The sequence below is a fragment of the Parasteatoda tepidariorum genome, chromosome X1 (genome assembly GCF_043381705.1).
Source record: "Parasteatoda tepidariorum isolate YZ-2023 chromosome X1, CAS_Ptep_4.0, whole genome shotgun sequence".
NCBI classification, from domain to species: Eukaryota; Metazoa; Arthropoda; class Arachnida; order Araneae; family Theridiidae; genus Parasteatoda; species Parasteatoda tepidariorum.
Window position 1 is genome coordinate 14,491,252 of NC_092214.1, and position 15,461 is coordinate 14,506,712.

Genomic DNA, 15,461 nt, shown 5'->3' on the forward strand with positions numbered 1-15,461 from the left:
CCAATGGCAGGCACTGAATTTGAATCTTTGCCTATACTATGCCAGAATTGTTGCTCATTTCGCGTTACCCAGTGGGCACCTGTGAACCAAAGTCATGGAGGCGCGCATCATTGCCCACGCCACACTGCCACAAACCCGTTTATAGGGTGGGCCACATTCGCACATACACACACAACAGAGGACAGCACAAAGAGAGAGAGAAACATCCATGCCCAGAGCGGGATTCGAACCCGCAGCCTATGGCTTCGCAGTCAGGCACGCTAACCGCTCGGCCACCAGGCCGGCTCTTACAAAATCTAATACTTGACAAATAATATTACAAATAAAAAAAAAATCAAAGTTTTCTGATCAAAATTTGCACTGTGCAAATAAATGATGATATGGATTTACTTTCCTGAAATACTTTGCAGAGTCAGAAAATTTTTTTAAAAAATTAAATGGGAACCCTATTTTAGTATTGATTGTTTTCATCACTTATTATCCCATTTTGCTGTACAGGCATCTGATACATAATATAACATAATTTACTTATTTTTATTGAATAGTCATCAATGTTTTATTTGTCTCAATAGTCAGAATCTTATTTTAAATAAAAAACAGTCTTTTTAATAAAAAAAATAATAAAACTGTTCGGCCTGGCCCCTTTTAGAAAGCTTTTTTGCAACCCTGTAAAGTATCAATTACTGGAGTTTCACTATTTGTAGTGCTGTAATTCTGATAACTGGTAATATAGGTCTGTAATTTTTCACTTTGTTTAGCTCTTTGGCTTGTGAAAGAGCACAAGATTTCCCTGTTTGAGGGATTTTATATTTTATTATAACTGCTGTTGAACTGCCGACCCAATTTTAGGTTTGCGGCTACTAATAATTTTGTAATTTTGAACCAATCCCGAAGATAAGGAAACTCGTGGATCAGTACCCCCAGAGGTATGATTTGTTATGGGAACATAGAGGACTTTGTGACTCGGCAGATTTAATGTGCATCAGTCACCATTTAGTATAAGGGAAGTCTTTGTCGGTGGAGATTGAATACACGACCTCTTGGACACGAACCCAGTGCCCTACCAACCAGGCTATCCCGGTCCTGTTTGAGGGATTAAAAGAAATTTCCAATTTAAAAGCATTTGTTAATAGTATAAAAGTAAAATTACTTTATACATAACTTTGAATCATAAACTATCTGGACACCCAGTTGTTATGGTGGTGTGTTTCTCGTGGTTTGTCCTGTGTTAGGAATTTTAAGATGCATGTGGACAATCCCAACTCAATATTTCAACCCAGTTCTCTTACATTCAAGCATTGAGACAGACAAAATGGGTGTTCAAAAACTGGTAGAAAGTCTTCCCAGATGTGTGTCATAAAATCATACCACTGGGTGTCTGGATACTTTTGGCCAGTTTAGTTTAGTAGCCATGCACTGCATAAGTAATGCCATGTATCACTTGCTTAATTTTTAGTTTTATACTATACATTTAGCAATTTTTAGATCTCAAAATGAAATTTCTTTTCATAACTAGCTATAAATATGGAATTTTAACCATTGTAGGGTTAATCATTGGATCAAAAGACATTAATGTAGATAATTTTTTTAATATATTTTTCAGGAACCTCCTGGCTATCAAACACATTTAACATCTTTGTATGAGTCTGTTCTTAAGGCAAGAGAAAAAAAACCAGATTATATTCAAGAATGTGATATTTGTGTTAAAAATTTTGAAAAGTGGACAGAACAGGACCAAATAGAATTTGTTGAATTATTATTGTCTAAAATGACACATTATCAACATAGTCATGTTAGTTCTTTCTTACGGCCAATGTTACAAAGAGATTTTATTAGCTTTCTACCTGGTGAGTTTGATTGTTCTTATCTTTCTTGTGAGCTATTAATTTGTTATCCTTGATGCTTGTGGCAATTTTTTTCATGGTAGCCACTTTTGTAATATACCAAATATTGTAACCCTATTAAATTCTAAGTTCACAAACAACAAAAAACATGCATACTTAAATATTAAGAAAAACGTCAGATCTATATCACATACCTGCCAAGTCTCCTGTTTTTTAAGAGGAGGCCATGCTGCGGAAATTTTTTTTTGTCACAAATTCACTTTCTCCTTCATTACTAAATTGCTGAAGTTTCAATTGCCGAAAAAAATACTTTGAAATATTAAAATGCAAACAAATAATTATTAGAGAACTTCTCTGATCCATAATCTTAAGTTAACATCTCACAATTTATTTTCATTCGTATATTTTAAAATTTTCCTTTCAGTATTTGAAGCTTGATGGCTTACTCTAGGTTTGCCAGAACTCACTTTTTCTACACTTTAAATTAGTAATCTAGGAGAAAGATAATTTGCAGCCAAAATTTTCTTCCGCGGTATGACGTCCTCTTGAGGAAGACTCTTTTATTTTATGACTCTCCCGCCAAAGAAATTACTTTTCATCAAAAGCAAGCTTTTGATGAAAAGTAATTTCTTTGGTAACTGTTATGAACAGAATTTTGATAAACATTTCCAATGAATTTTGAAGCAGCCAAATCAACTTCTTACATTCGAAATATGAATATGGAAAAATTCTGTTAAATAAAGCTAATTATTTAGAATTATGAAAATTATTTTGATGTTGAGTGTTTAGATTTTAAGTAAATATGAATAATGGTTTGAAAAAATATTCTTTAGGTTAAGATTTATGTACATATATTTTTTACTTTGTTAAATGTAAGTGCCTATATTATTTCCACATTTGAATTTTTCTTTTTGACTTACATGATTATGCATGATGTATCAAAACTGTACTCATAGCCCAAAAAATATCGCCAGTAAAATCTCTCTTATTTTATTTCTCCAATGTTGGCAGGTATGCTATCAAATGTTACTCCCTAAGGCAACAGTATTATTACCAGTTAGTTGCAAATTTCAAATATAACATTATGCGCTTGCAAAACTATTTTTTTAATGGTGCTAAACATCATATAATAAAAAATGATACAATAATAAACGCATTGCAGTTACTTATAAAACATGTATTCTATTTATTGGCTTCATATGTTGTTGAATTAACATTAATAAAGTCTTTATAGAAAACAAAAACAATATTTATAGATAATATAAGTACACTTGTAACTTACTACATTCACATACATTCTGTATCTAGGTTCTACAAAATAATAATGTTTACATCACAAAAAATGAAACTGAAATTAAAACATAACTGCTGTTGCCATTCTTCATTTTTACAATATATGTGCGCGTACGGTGGCCAAGGCGCTTACATTCGAACTAAATAATCTCTGTTGACATTCGTAATTTACAATTGTGCTTACATTCAACCATCCTGACCTTTCAATTGACCTCAATTGAACTAAACTTTAAAATACATTACAATAAAATTAACTGGACTAATAATATGAATTATTGATAAGTTTCTAACAGTTTATAAAATCATTATAATGCAGTGGTCTACGTACAGTTCGTTTGGGCATTTGCTTTTCTGTGTTCTTCATCAGAATCTTCTCTGAAATTATCATCATCTTCATTCCAGCTTCTCCAAGCTTTTAATTGACTGACATGAGCCGTTGTGGCATATAGGTGACCATCGTTAGCCTCTAATTGAGAGATTCTATATGTATTGCTAGGAAGTACTTCTGTGACAACCATAGGTCCTCGATACAGTGGTTGAGTTTTCATTGAGTCCCCTGTCGCTCATGGATGTCTTCTGACTACAATGATTTCGCCCTTGTCAAACGCTAGTGTTCCAGATTTCTTTTCGTCAGAATGTGCTTTAACTTTCTCTTGCTCTTTTTCGATTTTTTCTCTTGTTTCGAGTTGTAGCTTCCTTGGATCATTCCATTTTTCAACCTCTTCATCAGCAAACTACCTTATAATTCCATCCTTAAATCTTGGTATATACATCTTGTTATGCCAATAGCAAGGTTTATTGCATCTAAAAGCTTTGTCGCCAAACTTTGAGTGATAATAATATATACTGTGTTCGAAATTACTACGCCTATTACGGGAATTACTTCTTCAGCGGGATCTATATCGTGGCTGATCGTAGTACTGACTTTTTTTAGTTCGTTAACTTGTAGTGATAGTTCCAAAATTTTCTCCCGTATTTTAACTATGACATTGCCATTATTCTGACAGGCAACAGCAGCACTTTGAAACGATATTGATTTTATTTCCCACATTTTATCGGCCATTGTCGCCAATTTTGACAAATCATCGTGTCTGATTGATAAAATGTCTTATTTCTAAGGGCAATCTTTGAGGCAAGGGAGTTTTAAGAAACGGTTCAGTTACTTTATTAGTCGCCAAATTTTTCCTTTCAAATAATAGCTGAGAAGGTTTTTTATCATCCAAATCAACTTCGGTTAACAGCTTTTGAGTCTTTCGAGTTTCTGTGTTTGCGAACAAAGCAATTAGCCTGTCTTTAATTGCGGTGTATTTATCATTTTGTAGTGGATTCGTCAATATATCCGACACTTGTGATAATATTTCAGCTTCGATGGTGCTTATGACATAATCATATTTTGTTTGATCAAGAGTTATTGAAGCATTTTGGAATTGTGCTTCTAACTGCAAAAACCATATATTTGGATACAGTTTCCAAAATGGTGAAGGCTTAATGCCAGGGTTTGTTGATTTAAATCAGCTTGATTAAAACCACAATTTAAATCATGATTTGAATCAAATGATTTTTTTAAAAAAATCATTGATTTAAATCAATTCATTTTTTTAAAAATATTTATATTGATTTTAAGTGTTAAAAAACAGTGTTTTAAATTATTGATACTTCTATTATTTTGTTTTCTTATTTTTAAAATTTATTTTAAATAAGTTGCTGCATTAATTAATTTTAGTTAACGAAATTACTTTCTTTCTTGGTGTTTGTTAGATTCCAACTTATTTGAAATTACATTTTTAAAAATGTTTTGATTCTTGAGATTGAAAGTACAGATTAAAGTAAACATTTAATGCTGTCTTAATATAGACTTGCATAGCTGTAGAAAGTAATTAATAAACATGATTTTTTCAAAAAATAATGCAAATAATGTTAATTAAAATTCCACCTTTTGAATGAAAAAGCATGGAATTAAAATCTACATTCTATTTTATTGGTGGAAAATGTATATTATTGAAGCTTGAGGTTATATTAAAAAGAAATTACCCTAATATGCCAAAAATAGAAAAAGAAAAAAAAGGCTGAATTCAGATATTTTTCTCCTGATATAGTGTCATTCTTCTCTTCAAAGTCTATTTGAAGCAGTAGGGTTATTGATTGGTATTTTTTCTCATAATATGTTTACAGTATCTTTGACAGTATCTGATTTTCTATAAGGAAATTTGGTGAAAAAGAATTCCAATGAGTACATAGAATTTTTAAAATTTTTTTTTTAGCTTAGCTTATCTATTTTGATATTGAATTAAAAATGAATATTTTAGTATAAAAATGTATAGATTAAATATTTTTTTATTTTCTGGATGAATGACTACATTTATAAACACAATCTGTTACATTTATTTTGTCATTTTAAAAATCCAAAAAAAAAAGAAAAGAAATCACAATTTTAAATTAAAATTATGGTTTACTAATTGAAACTTAGATTTAATAGTTATAATACAGCGGTCTATCCAAGCCAAATTTCCTACCGTTTAGCGGTACTTTCACAAATTCAACTTTAGGAAAAATGGTAGAATAATTTGACAAAATACTTTTTTCTTAAAATTTTATTTTTGTGTCTCGTAAGAAACGATAAATCCATATTTTTACCATATTTGTGTTGATTTTTTAATATGACAGACCCCTGAAGTATTCTTTAAATTTTCTATTTCATCTAGTCTTTAAATTTCAACTATGCATTTATTTCAGAATGGTTGCTATGCATTCAAAGCTATGTATTATAATGAAAAATTATTTTAGTAAGTTAGAGCTTCTAAAATATTGTTATAATATAGCTTTAATATTAATTTAATTTTGATTAAACATTGAAAAAGTTTTTTTAATCATAAATTTTAGTTCTTACAGTGTATTTGAATAAAAATAAAAAAAATCTGATTTAAATCAAAAAAATCTGATTTAAATAAAAAAAAATCTGACTTTTTTGATTTTTTTTTTAAAAAATCAAAAAAATCACGAACCCTGCTTAATGCTAACTCTGGCAATGCTCGGGGTCGAAGGATTACTCTTCTCATTTCCATCGTCGCCTGTCATTTTTGTTTGATTTGTTTTTTAGTCCGGTTGTCACCAATGAAGGATAAGGATAAAATAACTTACCTTCTCTTGCATTTACCGTAATTTATGGAAGAAACGCCGCACATGTTGTAAACGCCGCACCCATAATAACGATTCAGCGGCAAAAGTGAATATATAACATTAATTCCTTATAAATACTACTAATGTTTTAAATTAAAATATAAATTAAAATTAATAAATGTACAATTATAATAAAATCAAGAATGCAATCTGCTATTGTATATTTTGGACAAACTGCTCAGAACAACATGTTACAATCGGCTGTTGGTGCCATCGTTAGGTAAAAAATTTAAATAACTATATTTATATTATTTATATTACTTTAATCTAAATGATTTTTTTACATTACAGTATAGGACCCAAAATTCGGCACTCACGGGACCGACGAAATTCCGTATTTCGGAATTTGCAGAATTTCAGATCTCTTCCGGAAATTCCAATATGGCACCTGTATATTACGATAATTCAATTACGCTGTTAATTTCAGAAAAACCAATAAATTTAGCTAAGTTTCAATTGTTGATTTTGATGGGGTGAATTTAAAACTGTCCCATCTTTAGAAATTTCATTAATTAAAATAATAATCTATAAGATATAATCAAGAAGAAATAATCCGAAGGATAAATAATTCAAGATGAAATAATCCGAAAAAGAAATAATCGTTTCTTCTTCAGAGCGAGATCATTGTTCTCGTTTTTTCTTTTACATAACATTTTGTTTTAACAAAAGATGCTCACCTCGAAAAAAAAAAAAGCTAACAAGGAACTACAAAAAAAGTTACAATTAATGGCAAGAACCTAACAATGAATAACTGCAAAAAAGAAGCAAACAACTAATAACGATAAAAAGAAAAACGAGTTAACAAGTGTAACAAAAAAAGGTAACAGTTAATAAGCAATAAAAAGATAAATAAATCGAATTAAAAAAAAAAGCAGCAAAAGGGAAAGAATTCATTTTGTACACCAAGTGAGAAAGAAGTTTCAATGTCAAAAGGGTGTGGCTAATTTATAGTCAAACAGAAGAGGGAAATGTGGGGGGACAAACAAGTAAAGCACTTGCAGAGCTGTCAAGATTGATTCATCAGTTTCTCCCAACTTGCATTCTTTATTTTGTTCATTGAAAATGCAGATGTTTTTACTTTTCAATTTCACTTTATTTTAAACTGCTTTAGGAACAGATGTTTTGTTAGACTCAGATTTATTATTTTTTCTCTTCATGTTTTTATTTTTAAAAGATAAAATATAGTTACTTCCTTCAAGAGAAAAAAATTCCAAATAAAAAGAAAATATGATTGATTTTTTCTTCTCTTATCATTAAAATTTCTTTAAAAAAAAAAAAAAAAGTTGGTCGGATTAAGTGCCAAATTTCGGGTTCCATACTGTACTACATATTTACATTTTATAAATATTTTTTTAATTTAATTTATTTATTTTTTGGAAATATACCTCTTTTATTTAAATAAGAAGATATCAGTTTATAAGTCGCGTCCATAACAACGATGTATAAATATTAGCAAATACTAAAAAGAAAACTTTCCGCAATTTAATTTCGCCACAAAGCACGCTGTAACAAAGCGAGAAAAAATGTGAAAGAGCTATCAACCACGCGGTTTGGCGGGAACTAGATCGAGATCAACCCACTTTCTTTAAGGGGTGGTGGGTTATCAATAGTGGCGCCATCTTTTGCCATAATTCGCTACTATTTTGATTTAAAAAATTTTTTTTCTTTGAAAAATGTAAAATTTATTTTTAAAATATCGTAAATGCCGCAATTAAAATTTTAAAACTTTTAAGCTCGTAAACGCCGCGGTGTTTCTTCCATAAATTACGGTACTTATAAAATAGGTAAAGATTGATGTACTAAAAACACGGAGAAACTAAGAACTATATATTTTATTTCCGTACTTTACATCAGAGAAGTAAAAACTAAAGAAGTTGCCATAATAATAAAAATAAAATAATATAAAAAATTAATTATAGGTGATGCTGTATTTTGGCACATATTTGCCATCGCTACAAATGGAATTCTATAGAACAAGTAGGGGAGGCAAACTAAAGAATATGAAGAAAGCAGTGCAATATGTTGAAATACATATGGCCCCCCTTCGAACGGTCACCTAGGTCACCTTATTCCAGGTGCAACCAGGAAGAATAACTATTTCATTCAATAGTAACGCTCAAGTGTAACCGCAACCTTTGAAATGTAGATTCTTCAGTGACCTTCAACCTTTAGTAAAAAAATTAATAGTTAGAAAGAAAATTAATTGCTAAAAAGAAAATTAATGATCACCGCAGTCATAGGAGGGGCGGAACTTGCTGAAGGATTCTATGACGTCCAAAATATTAATGATATCAGAACATATGGAAAATTGAATTGTTCTTTTAATCACTAGTTGTAGACAGGTGATTTTATTTTTTCTTTGTTTTTCTTTTTTTTTCTTCTTAAATTTGATTTAATATGAAACTGTTCTTTTAGCTGGGTTCGTTCTAGCTTCATAAAAAAGGCGAGATGGTAAATTCTAAAAAGAACACGTTTCATCATAACTAAAAATCATGTTTCTAAAGAACAATATCCAATTTAAAAATAAAGTTCTTATTGTTTATCATTGAAAAATTTTAATCTTTTCTAACCAAAACAGTTAACATAGGAAAAAAATCTTTTAAAACTACTTCGTAAGAAAACTCGTTTAAAAAAGAAAGAAAGAACGAAGAAACTACAATTGCACTTAATTCACAAAGGAAACATTTCAAATAAGACCAAATCTTTCGACTTTAAATCTTAAGCTTTAATTATTTATTATAAAATCTATATATCAGTGATAAATAAGTTCATAGATAATGGAAAATAATAAACTATTTAAAATATTTATTTTTGATTGTTTTATGATGTAGAAAATGCTGAAATAAATGCTACCAAATTTTTTTTTCTGAAATTGATTAAAAAAAAAACACAATGTAAAATATAAAAGAAAAAGAATACTTATTTTCAAGAAAAAATAAAATAAATTATGAATTTTATTAGCGAACGAATTTAGTTTCTGAGACAAGCAATTGTTCCAATTGAAATATATTAATAGTTTGAAGTCTTGTTCCATTTTATTTTGGCTATTTTCTATAAACTCAGTTAGTGGGATTTGTTTTGAAGAATATTGTTTTTTTTTAAAAATTTCTATTTTTAGATTTTTTTTCTATCTTTCAACTTTAATAATTTTTTAAAATTTTTTCATTCTTTCGAATTTAATATTTTTTTTTCTGTCACAATTTGACAGTTCTCACATCAGTCAATCGGCAGATCAGTGTCAATTTAAAATTCCAGTGATTTCTTTTTCTTAGGCGTGTTTATTTAAGGCAGAAGCATTGTTTTTTTAAATTTCTATATCTTATATATTGAATGCATTGGTTCACGAAAGGGGCAGAAATTTTTAATCAGCATTGAAAAATAAATAAAAAGGAAGTACAACTAAAAGTATCTACTGAAATCGGTTCGATGCATAGAACAAAAAGAATTTATTTTCTAGTTTCGTAAAAATTTGAAAGTAAAGCTTGCTAAGTTTAATTATTCTTAAGTTACAAATCGGAACTTGTAACAGCATTTGTAGATGACGTCATGCTGGTTTTTGTCAATCGAAAACTTCTTTAATCAAAATATATTTTAATGAAAAAAAAAAAGAAAGAAAAACGTTTTCAGAGCAAACATTACAAAATAGGTTCCTAATTTCGGAAAATTTTCGGTAAACATCTGTTTTTGAATAAATCCACCGTGATCAAAAAATTATCACGTATGGCTCGGGATACATGAATTCTTCGTATAGGCCGCAGATCATAGCAGCAAAACTTTTAAACACGTACAGACCTATCTATTGGAAATTACTGTACTTTTAAAATTGAGCTGACTGCTGTTAAAAATTTTATTAATTTACGCTATTATTTCCTGAAATATAATGTTACTCTATAATGCATTTTTTAAAGTTTTATTATATTTAGATGCATAAGAAAATAAATAAATTATTGAGCTCTTAAAAAGAAATTAAATAAATGCATAATACGAAAACTTTATTTATACTTATGAAAATCAAATATTATAAAATTGAAAATATCTAATAATAGACATCCGAGCTAGTCTGCAAGGAAAGACTAATTTTTGGATTAAATAATAATAATTTTTGTCATAAGCACTTGTATTTTCTATCATTAAAACTTGCCCAAAGACGACACTGAGTTCTAACATACGTGGAATATAAAAGAGTAAGTACTATATATCCTCCTGGACTAATAAAATATAATATTTTTGTTCTTTATTGACAGATATTAGTTATCGATAGATTTTAATATTGCAATATTTAATATTTTTAATTTAGCACTACTTATTTTTTGAATTTGGAAAGTTTTAAAAATCCTTATAAGACATTAATAAATAATTAATTGCAAGTAATACAGAAATAATAGTGAAATTATAAATAGAATATATCACTTAAAATTAAATAAAAAATAATAAATAAAGCAGATAATAATATTAAATAAAGCTGTATGGATTTTCAAGGAATATAAACTAATTTAAAAACTATTTTGTAATGAGTTCATTATGTAATAATTTTTATGAATTATTATTAGTGTGATGTTCCTTCCAGCAATCTTGGTCAATACAAAGGGCAACATTGCACGTTAGACAAATAATTGTGGAACGTCTTTGAAAACCTTTATAGCATACTGTCCAATGTCTTCGTTTCTTTTCATCTTTTGGTATATACATCTGTTCCATTTTTAACCTTTTGTTGCTGGGTAAAAAAGATGATTGCATAATAGTATTTCTGTGAGGTGTGGAGCATTGGGTTTTATCCAAGAGGGTTCGAATGACATTCATTTTATACTGTTGATTGGTTTTTCCACCGATAACTTTCTTAAATAATATGTATGAGCTTAAAACACTTAAATCTAGTAGGTGAAAAAATAATTTTATCCATTTTGCAGTTTTACGGCCGAAAGAATATGAATTAGTCATTTGATCACATAAATCGACAAAACCCATATGCTCCACATAATCCGCTCCAATTTTTGACTTTTTAGTTCTATCATGTTCCAGGGCTGCGTGAGGCTCATGAATATTACTCAAAAGATAAACATATCGCTTGTCATGATAACATACTGCTACCATGCCTTCCTTACAATAAAGAATGACTTTCTTCAGATTTTTATTTTGAACAAATTTAGTAAAATTCTTCCTATTTGCCCTGACAGTCCCACAACAATTTACTTTATAGTTTTTCAGCATATTTGAAAATAAATCTGGGGAAGAAAAAAAGTTATCCTTATAAAGTTTGTGTCCTTTTCCCTTAACAGAATTTGCTAAATTGTTCACATTATAAGATGCAGGTAAGGATGGAGTTTGTTTGTTTTTGTTTTCCCCCAAAAAAACTTGCATATCATATGTGAAACCTTCTTTATCAGAAATTTTGTAAATTTTTATTTCCCATTGTTTTAGTTTTTTAGGCATATATTGCTTGAATATTACTCTCCCTTTAAATTTAAAAATAATTTCATCTATTGACAATTCTTCTGTTGGAGAGCAATAGTTTTCAAACGAATCGTTGATTATGTCAAACACATCATGCAATTTCCAGAGTCTGTAATAATTTTTTGGTTTAGACGAATTATCAGTGAAATGAAGAGCTTGTAATTTTCGTAGAAATCTGTCCCTGGGCATTGATTTCCCAAATATTGGTGTGGCAATTAGCTCATCTGTAGACCAATAATCCTTTAAACAGTCTTTTTTTTAATATGGCCCATGTGGCAAAATTAAGGCTAAAAATATTTTCAGCTCTGCATTCGTTTCATGCCATTCAGATGAATGCGACCTTTTATCTTCTCTGGATGTAAGTTTGATTGGTTATTATAATAGTTAGTCTCTGTTGAAATTAATTGAACTAGCTCTTTAGAAATAAATAAATCAAAAAAATCAACTTTATTCTGTAAGCGCATAATTGAGGGAGCAACACCTGATTGTGCGATAAAATTTATCTTTGACAAATGATCCAAGTTTTGAATTTCATGCCATGTGAAAGTTTGTTGTATTTCATTGTTTTTGATTGAAAATTGTTTTTACTCTTATGTCTTCCTCCTCATCAGAGCAATCGGAATCACTATCTGCGTAATATTATTTATCTAATTCCTCTACATGGTGCGTAGCGTTTTTGAAAAGTGCTTAAAGGTGCTTATTTTTGATTTTTGTATTATAAAAGCCCTTAAAGGTGCTTTTTTCATGGGGTGTTTTTAAAATGTTCTTTATTTTCCCTTTTCAAAAATGAGAAATTATTTTCTTTACCCTGCCAATTTTCCTTGCGTATTATGCAAATGCGAGGTTTTCACATTGTTCTATACAAATTTTTCACAATCCATTTTGACTTACCATCGGTCCGTAACGTATGATAGCACCAATCATGTTACATGTTTGATGAAATACTTGGGAGTCTGCAGGTGCGTCTACTGAGCTGGGTTCAGTGAGATTCTTGCTCTCTCATATGCAACTCTGCTGCATTTTGCACAATATTCTAAATTTCAGGCTTCATTTTCCACCATCGATATTGAACCAAAAAATCTCTTGATCATTTTATAATTTCTAATGTATTCAAGAGAAGAGTTCTTTGTCATAAACTAGTTATTCTATCATGGTCATGTGAAGTCTTTGAGAACTATTTTGCCGTTTGTTAATGTATATAGTGCTTAGAAATATTTTTTGAGTGCTTAAAAAGTGCTCATTTTTTGTTGAAAGATTTTGCTACGCACCCTGCTCTAAGAGTTTGCATATCTCTTCATTATTCAAACCTCGCTTACGAGGAGCCATCGTAATTACTAAAATAAGTTTGAGTCTTACTAGCAGAGAGGAGAAAACAGAAAAGACATCTAAAGAATATTTGGCTAAATTATTTTCAGACTGATGGTCAATACATGTCAACCTCCAATGCCAAATTTCATGAAACCCTCCTTTAATCCTCCCCTCAAAGCCTTAACAATAGAGAGGGAACTACTTAAACCACATATCATCCAGAGGTGAAGATGGAGTTTGACAGTGAAAGGGGAAAGAAATGTGTGGTACAAATGTTGCACCAAAACCGTCCTAAAATGAAATTATTTTTAGGGTACAACTGTCGTACCCTTCGTCCCCTAAAATGTTAATTTCTCGGTACTATCTGTCCTTATTGTGGGAACAAGTTTGGCCCACCTAATATGGTGCTCCTTAAAGAGTGGCCAATAAATTTGTCCTACTGATACCTGAATATTGAATGTCAATCAATTGGGCATTGGAAAAAAAAAGCTTAATTTTTTTATCTTGTGAATTATTTTTTTAACAAAAATTTTATCGTTTACCTGTATTCTCTACTACCGGATAATATCTGGAATTACTAAGTTGTTTAGTTTTTCCAAAAGAGACATTTTGGAAAATTCTTGTATGTCCATTTCTACACTCTTATTTGTGTTTCATTAGTTTTTTTTTCCCCTTTAATTAATATCATATGTGTTACAAATGTAACTAATTCACATTTCCCTCCTTGGAAGTTAAATGGGGACAGTGTGGGTATGTTTACATGAGCACGTGTCGATTTAATAAACCCACAAAGACAGTTTGTGCAGTTTTGGTTATATTGGTTGATTGAAACTATACAAAGCAAATGTTTACATTAAAGAATGTAAAACAATCTTTATAGCATTTTTCACCTTCTGTTAAATTTTTGAAAATTATTATTGCACTTTAAAATCCTTCCTTTACAAATTTATACAGTTATATTCACAGTTTTATTATGTAACTACACATGGAAATGTTCCTCCTTTTTGCCAATCTACAATATCTAACAGAGGAAATTTGGCCAATAAGTAAAAGCTTTTTCAAGCTAACACAAGCTTCTTCAGAGTGGCCACCCACCTGGAAAACCTGGAATTATCAGGGAATTTCAAAGAAAAGCTGGAATTTTTCTCTTAATTTAAATTATTTTACCATCCGCTACATCCACTTTTATTTAGAGGTAAATTTATTGTAAAAAAGTTGAAATATCATTAACTCAGCAATACTTTTATTTCATTAAAATTCTCTTCATTATTACCCTGCTAAACTAGAATGCCATTTCAAACTCTTTTATGTTGGGAAATGAATAGAGATATCTTTGACCTCTTTGGAGATTATGGGACTATGCAGTTTAGGAAAGGCAGAAATGTGGTGGATGTGGAAGAAAGGATTAGGATATTTGCTTCTGTTTATAAAAGTAAATTTTTTTTTAAAAAGTCTTCTTTCAGTCTGTGGGCTGAATTCATTTATTGTTCAAGTTTGTTCCGATGATTTTGGGGTATTTTTCTCCTTTATCAAAATTATTCAAAATGCTTTAGTATTTTTAACTTTATAAAATTCTCCATAAAATAATTGGTTATAATTTAATTAGATATTTTATTTTGCACTCTTTTCTGAAAGCTTTTGTCCAATGAATTATTTTTTCTCAGCAAAGCCAATCAATCGCTAATAGCAAAATTGTTGCATTGGTGCTGATTTTCTGGATTTCATGATAACTTTTATTTTGATATTTCCGAAATTGTTTCTCCTTTTACCCTAAAAAGCATGCAAAAACCAAGGAATGTATGGAAAACATGTTAAATGATATTGAAACTTAGAATCGATATTTTTTTAATTTATATTTGTTTATTAAAAAGAAGGAAAACAAAACTTTGTTTTTTTGTTCTGCACTGATAGGTTTCAAGTTAAGCTAATAATACAGTAAAAAAAAAAAAATTTTTTTTTCTTCCTTTTAATGAACAGTAATTATTCTTTTTTCAATATAAAATTTTTTTTTTGGGATTTAAAAATAGTAAATTTTTTCTCATATTTAAAAAAAAAAAAGTTTTTTATTCCATGACTTTTAAAATGATTAAATTTAAGAAAATATTGCTTGAAAATGAGTTTTATTTATATTGATACAAGAAACGAATTAAATAAAAATATGACCACCGAAGCCGACCTCTTCAGGGGGTACCGGCCTCGGTAGCCATTAAAAACAAAACCATTTCTAATTGAGGGAGAAGCAAATGCTTAAAATATCTCCCTCAGTACCCCGATGGTTTTGTATAGAGGTCCAGGAAAAACAAGATACATTCAAAATAATTAACAAATTACGAAAAGAAAATCAATAAAAATCATCAGAAAAATAAAAACTCACAGTCACAGGTCAAG

The 15,461-nt window shown here is 29.5% G+C and overlaps 1 protein-coding gene across 2 annotated transcripts in view; it reads left to right on the top strand.

Moving 5' to 3' along the window:
- The window catches only part of LOC107452997 (F-box/WD repeat-containing protein 1A), a 101,741-nt gene that overhangs the window by 20,617 nt on the left and 65,663 nt on the right, over window positions 1-15,461 (top strand). For both annotated transcript variants that reach the window (XR_006226361.2, XM_016069648.3), the window contains exon 2: window positions 1,604-1,847. Coding sequence is in view for 1 of the 2 variants with exons in the window: in XM_016069648.3 (XP_015925134.1) it covers window positions 1,604-1,847 (244 nt within the window). In the remaining variant the exon portion in view is untranslated. The remainder of the gene's footprint in view (window positions 1-1,603; window positions 1,848-15,461) is intronic.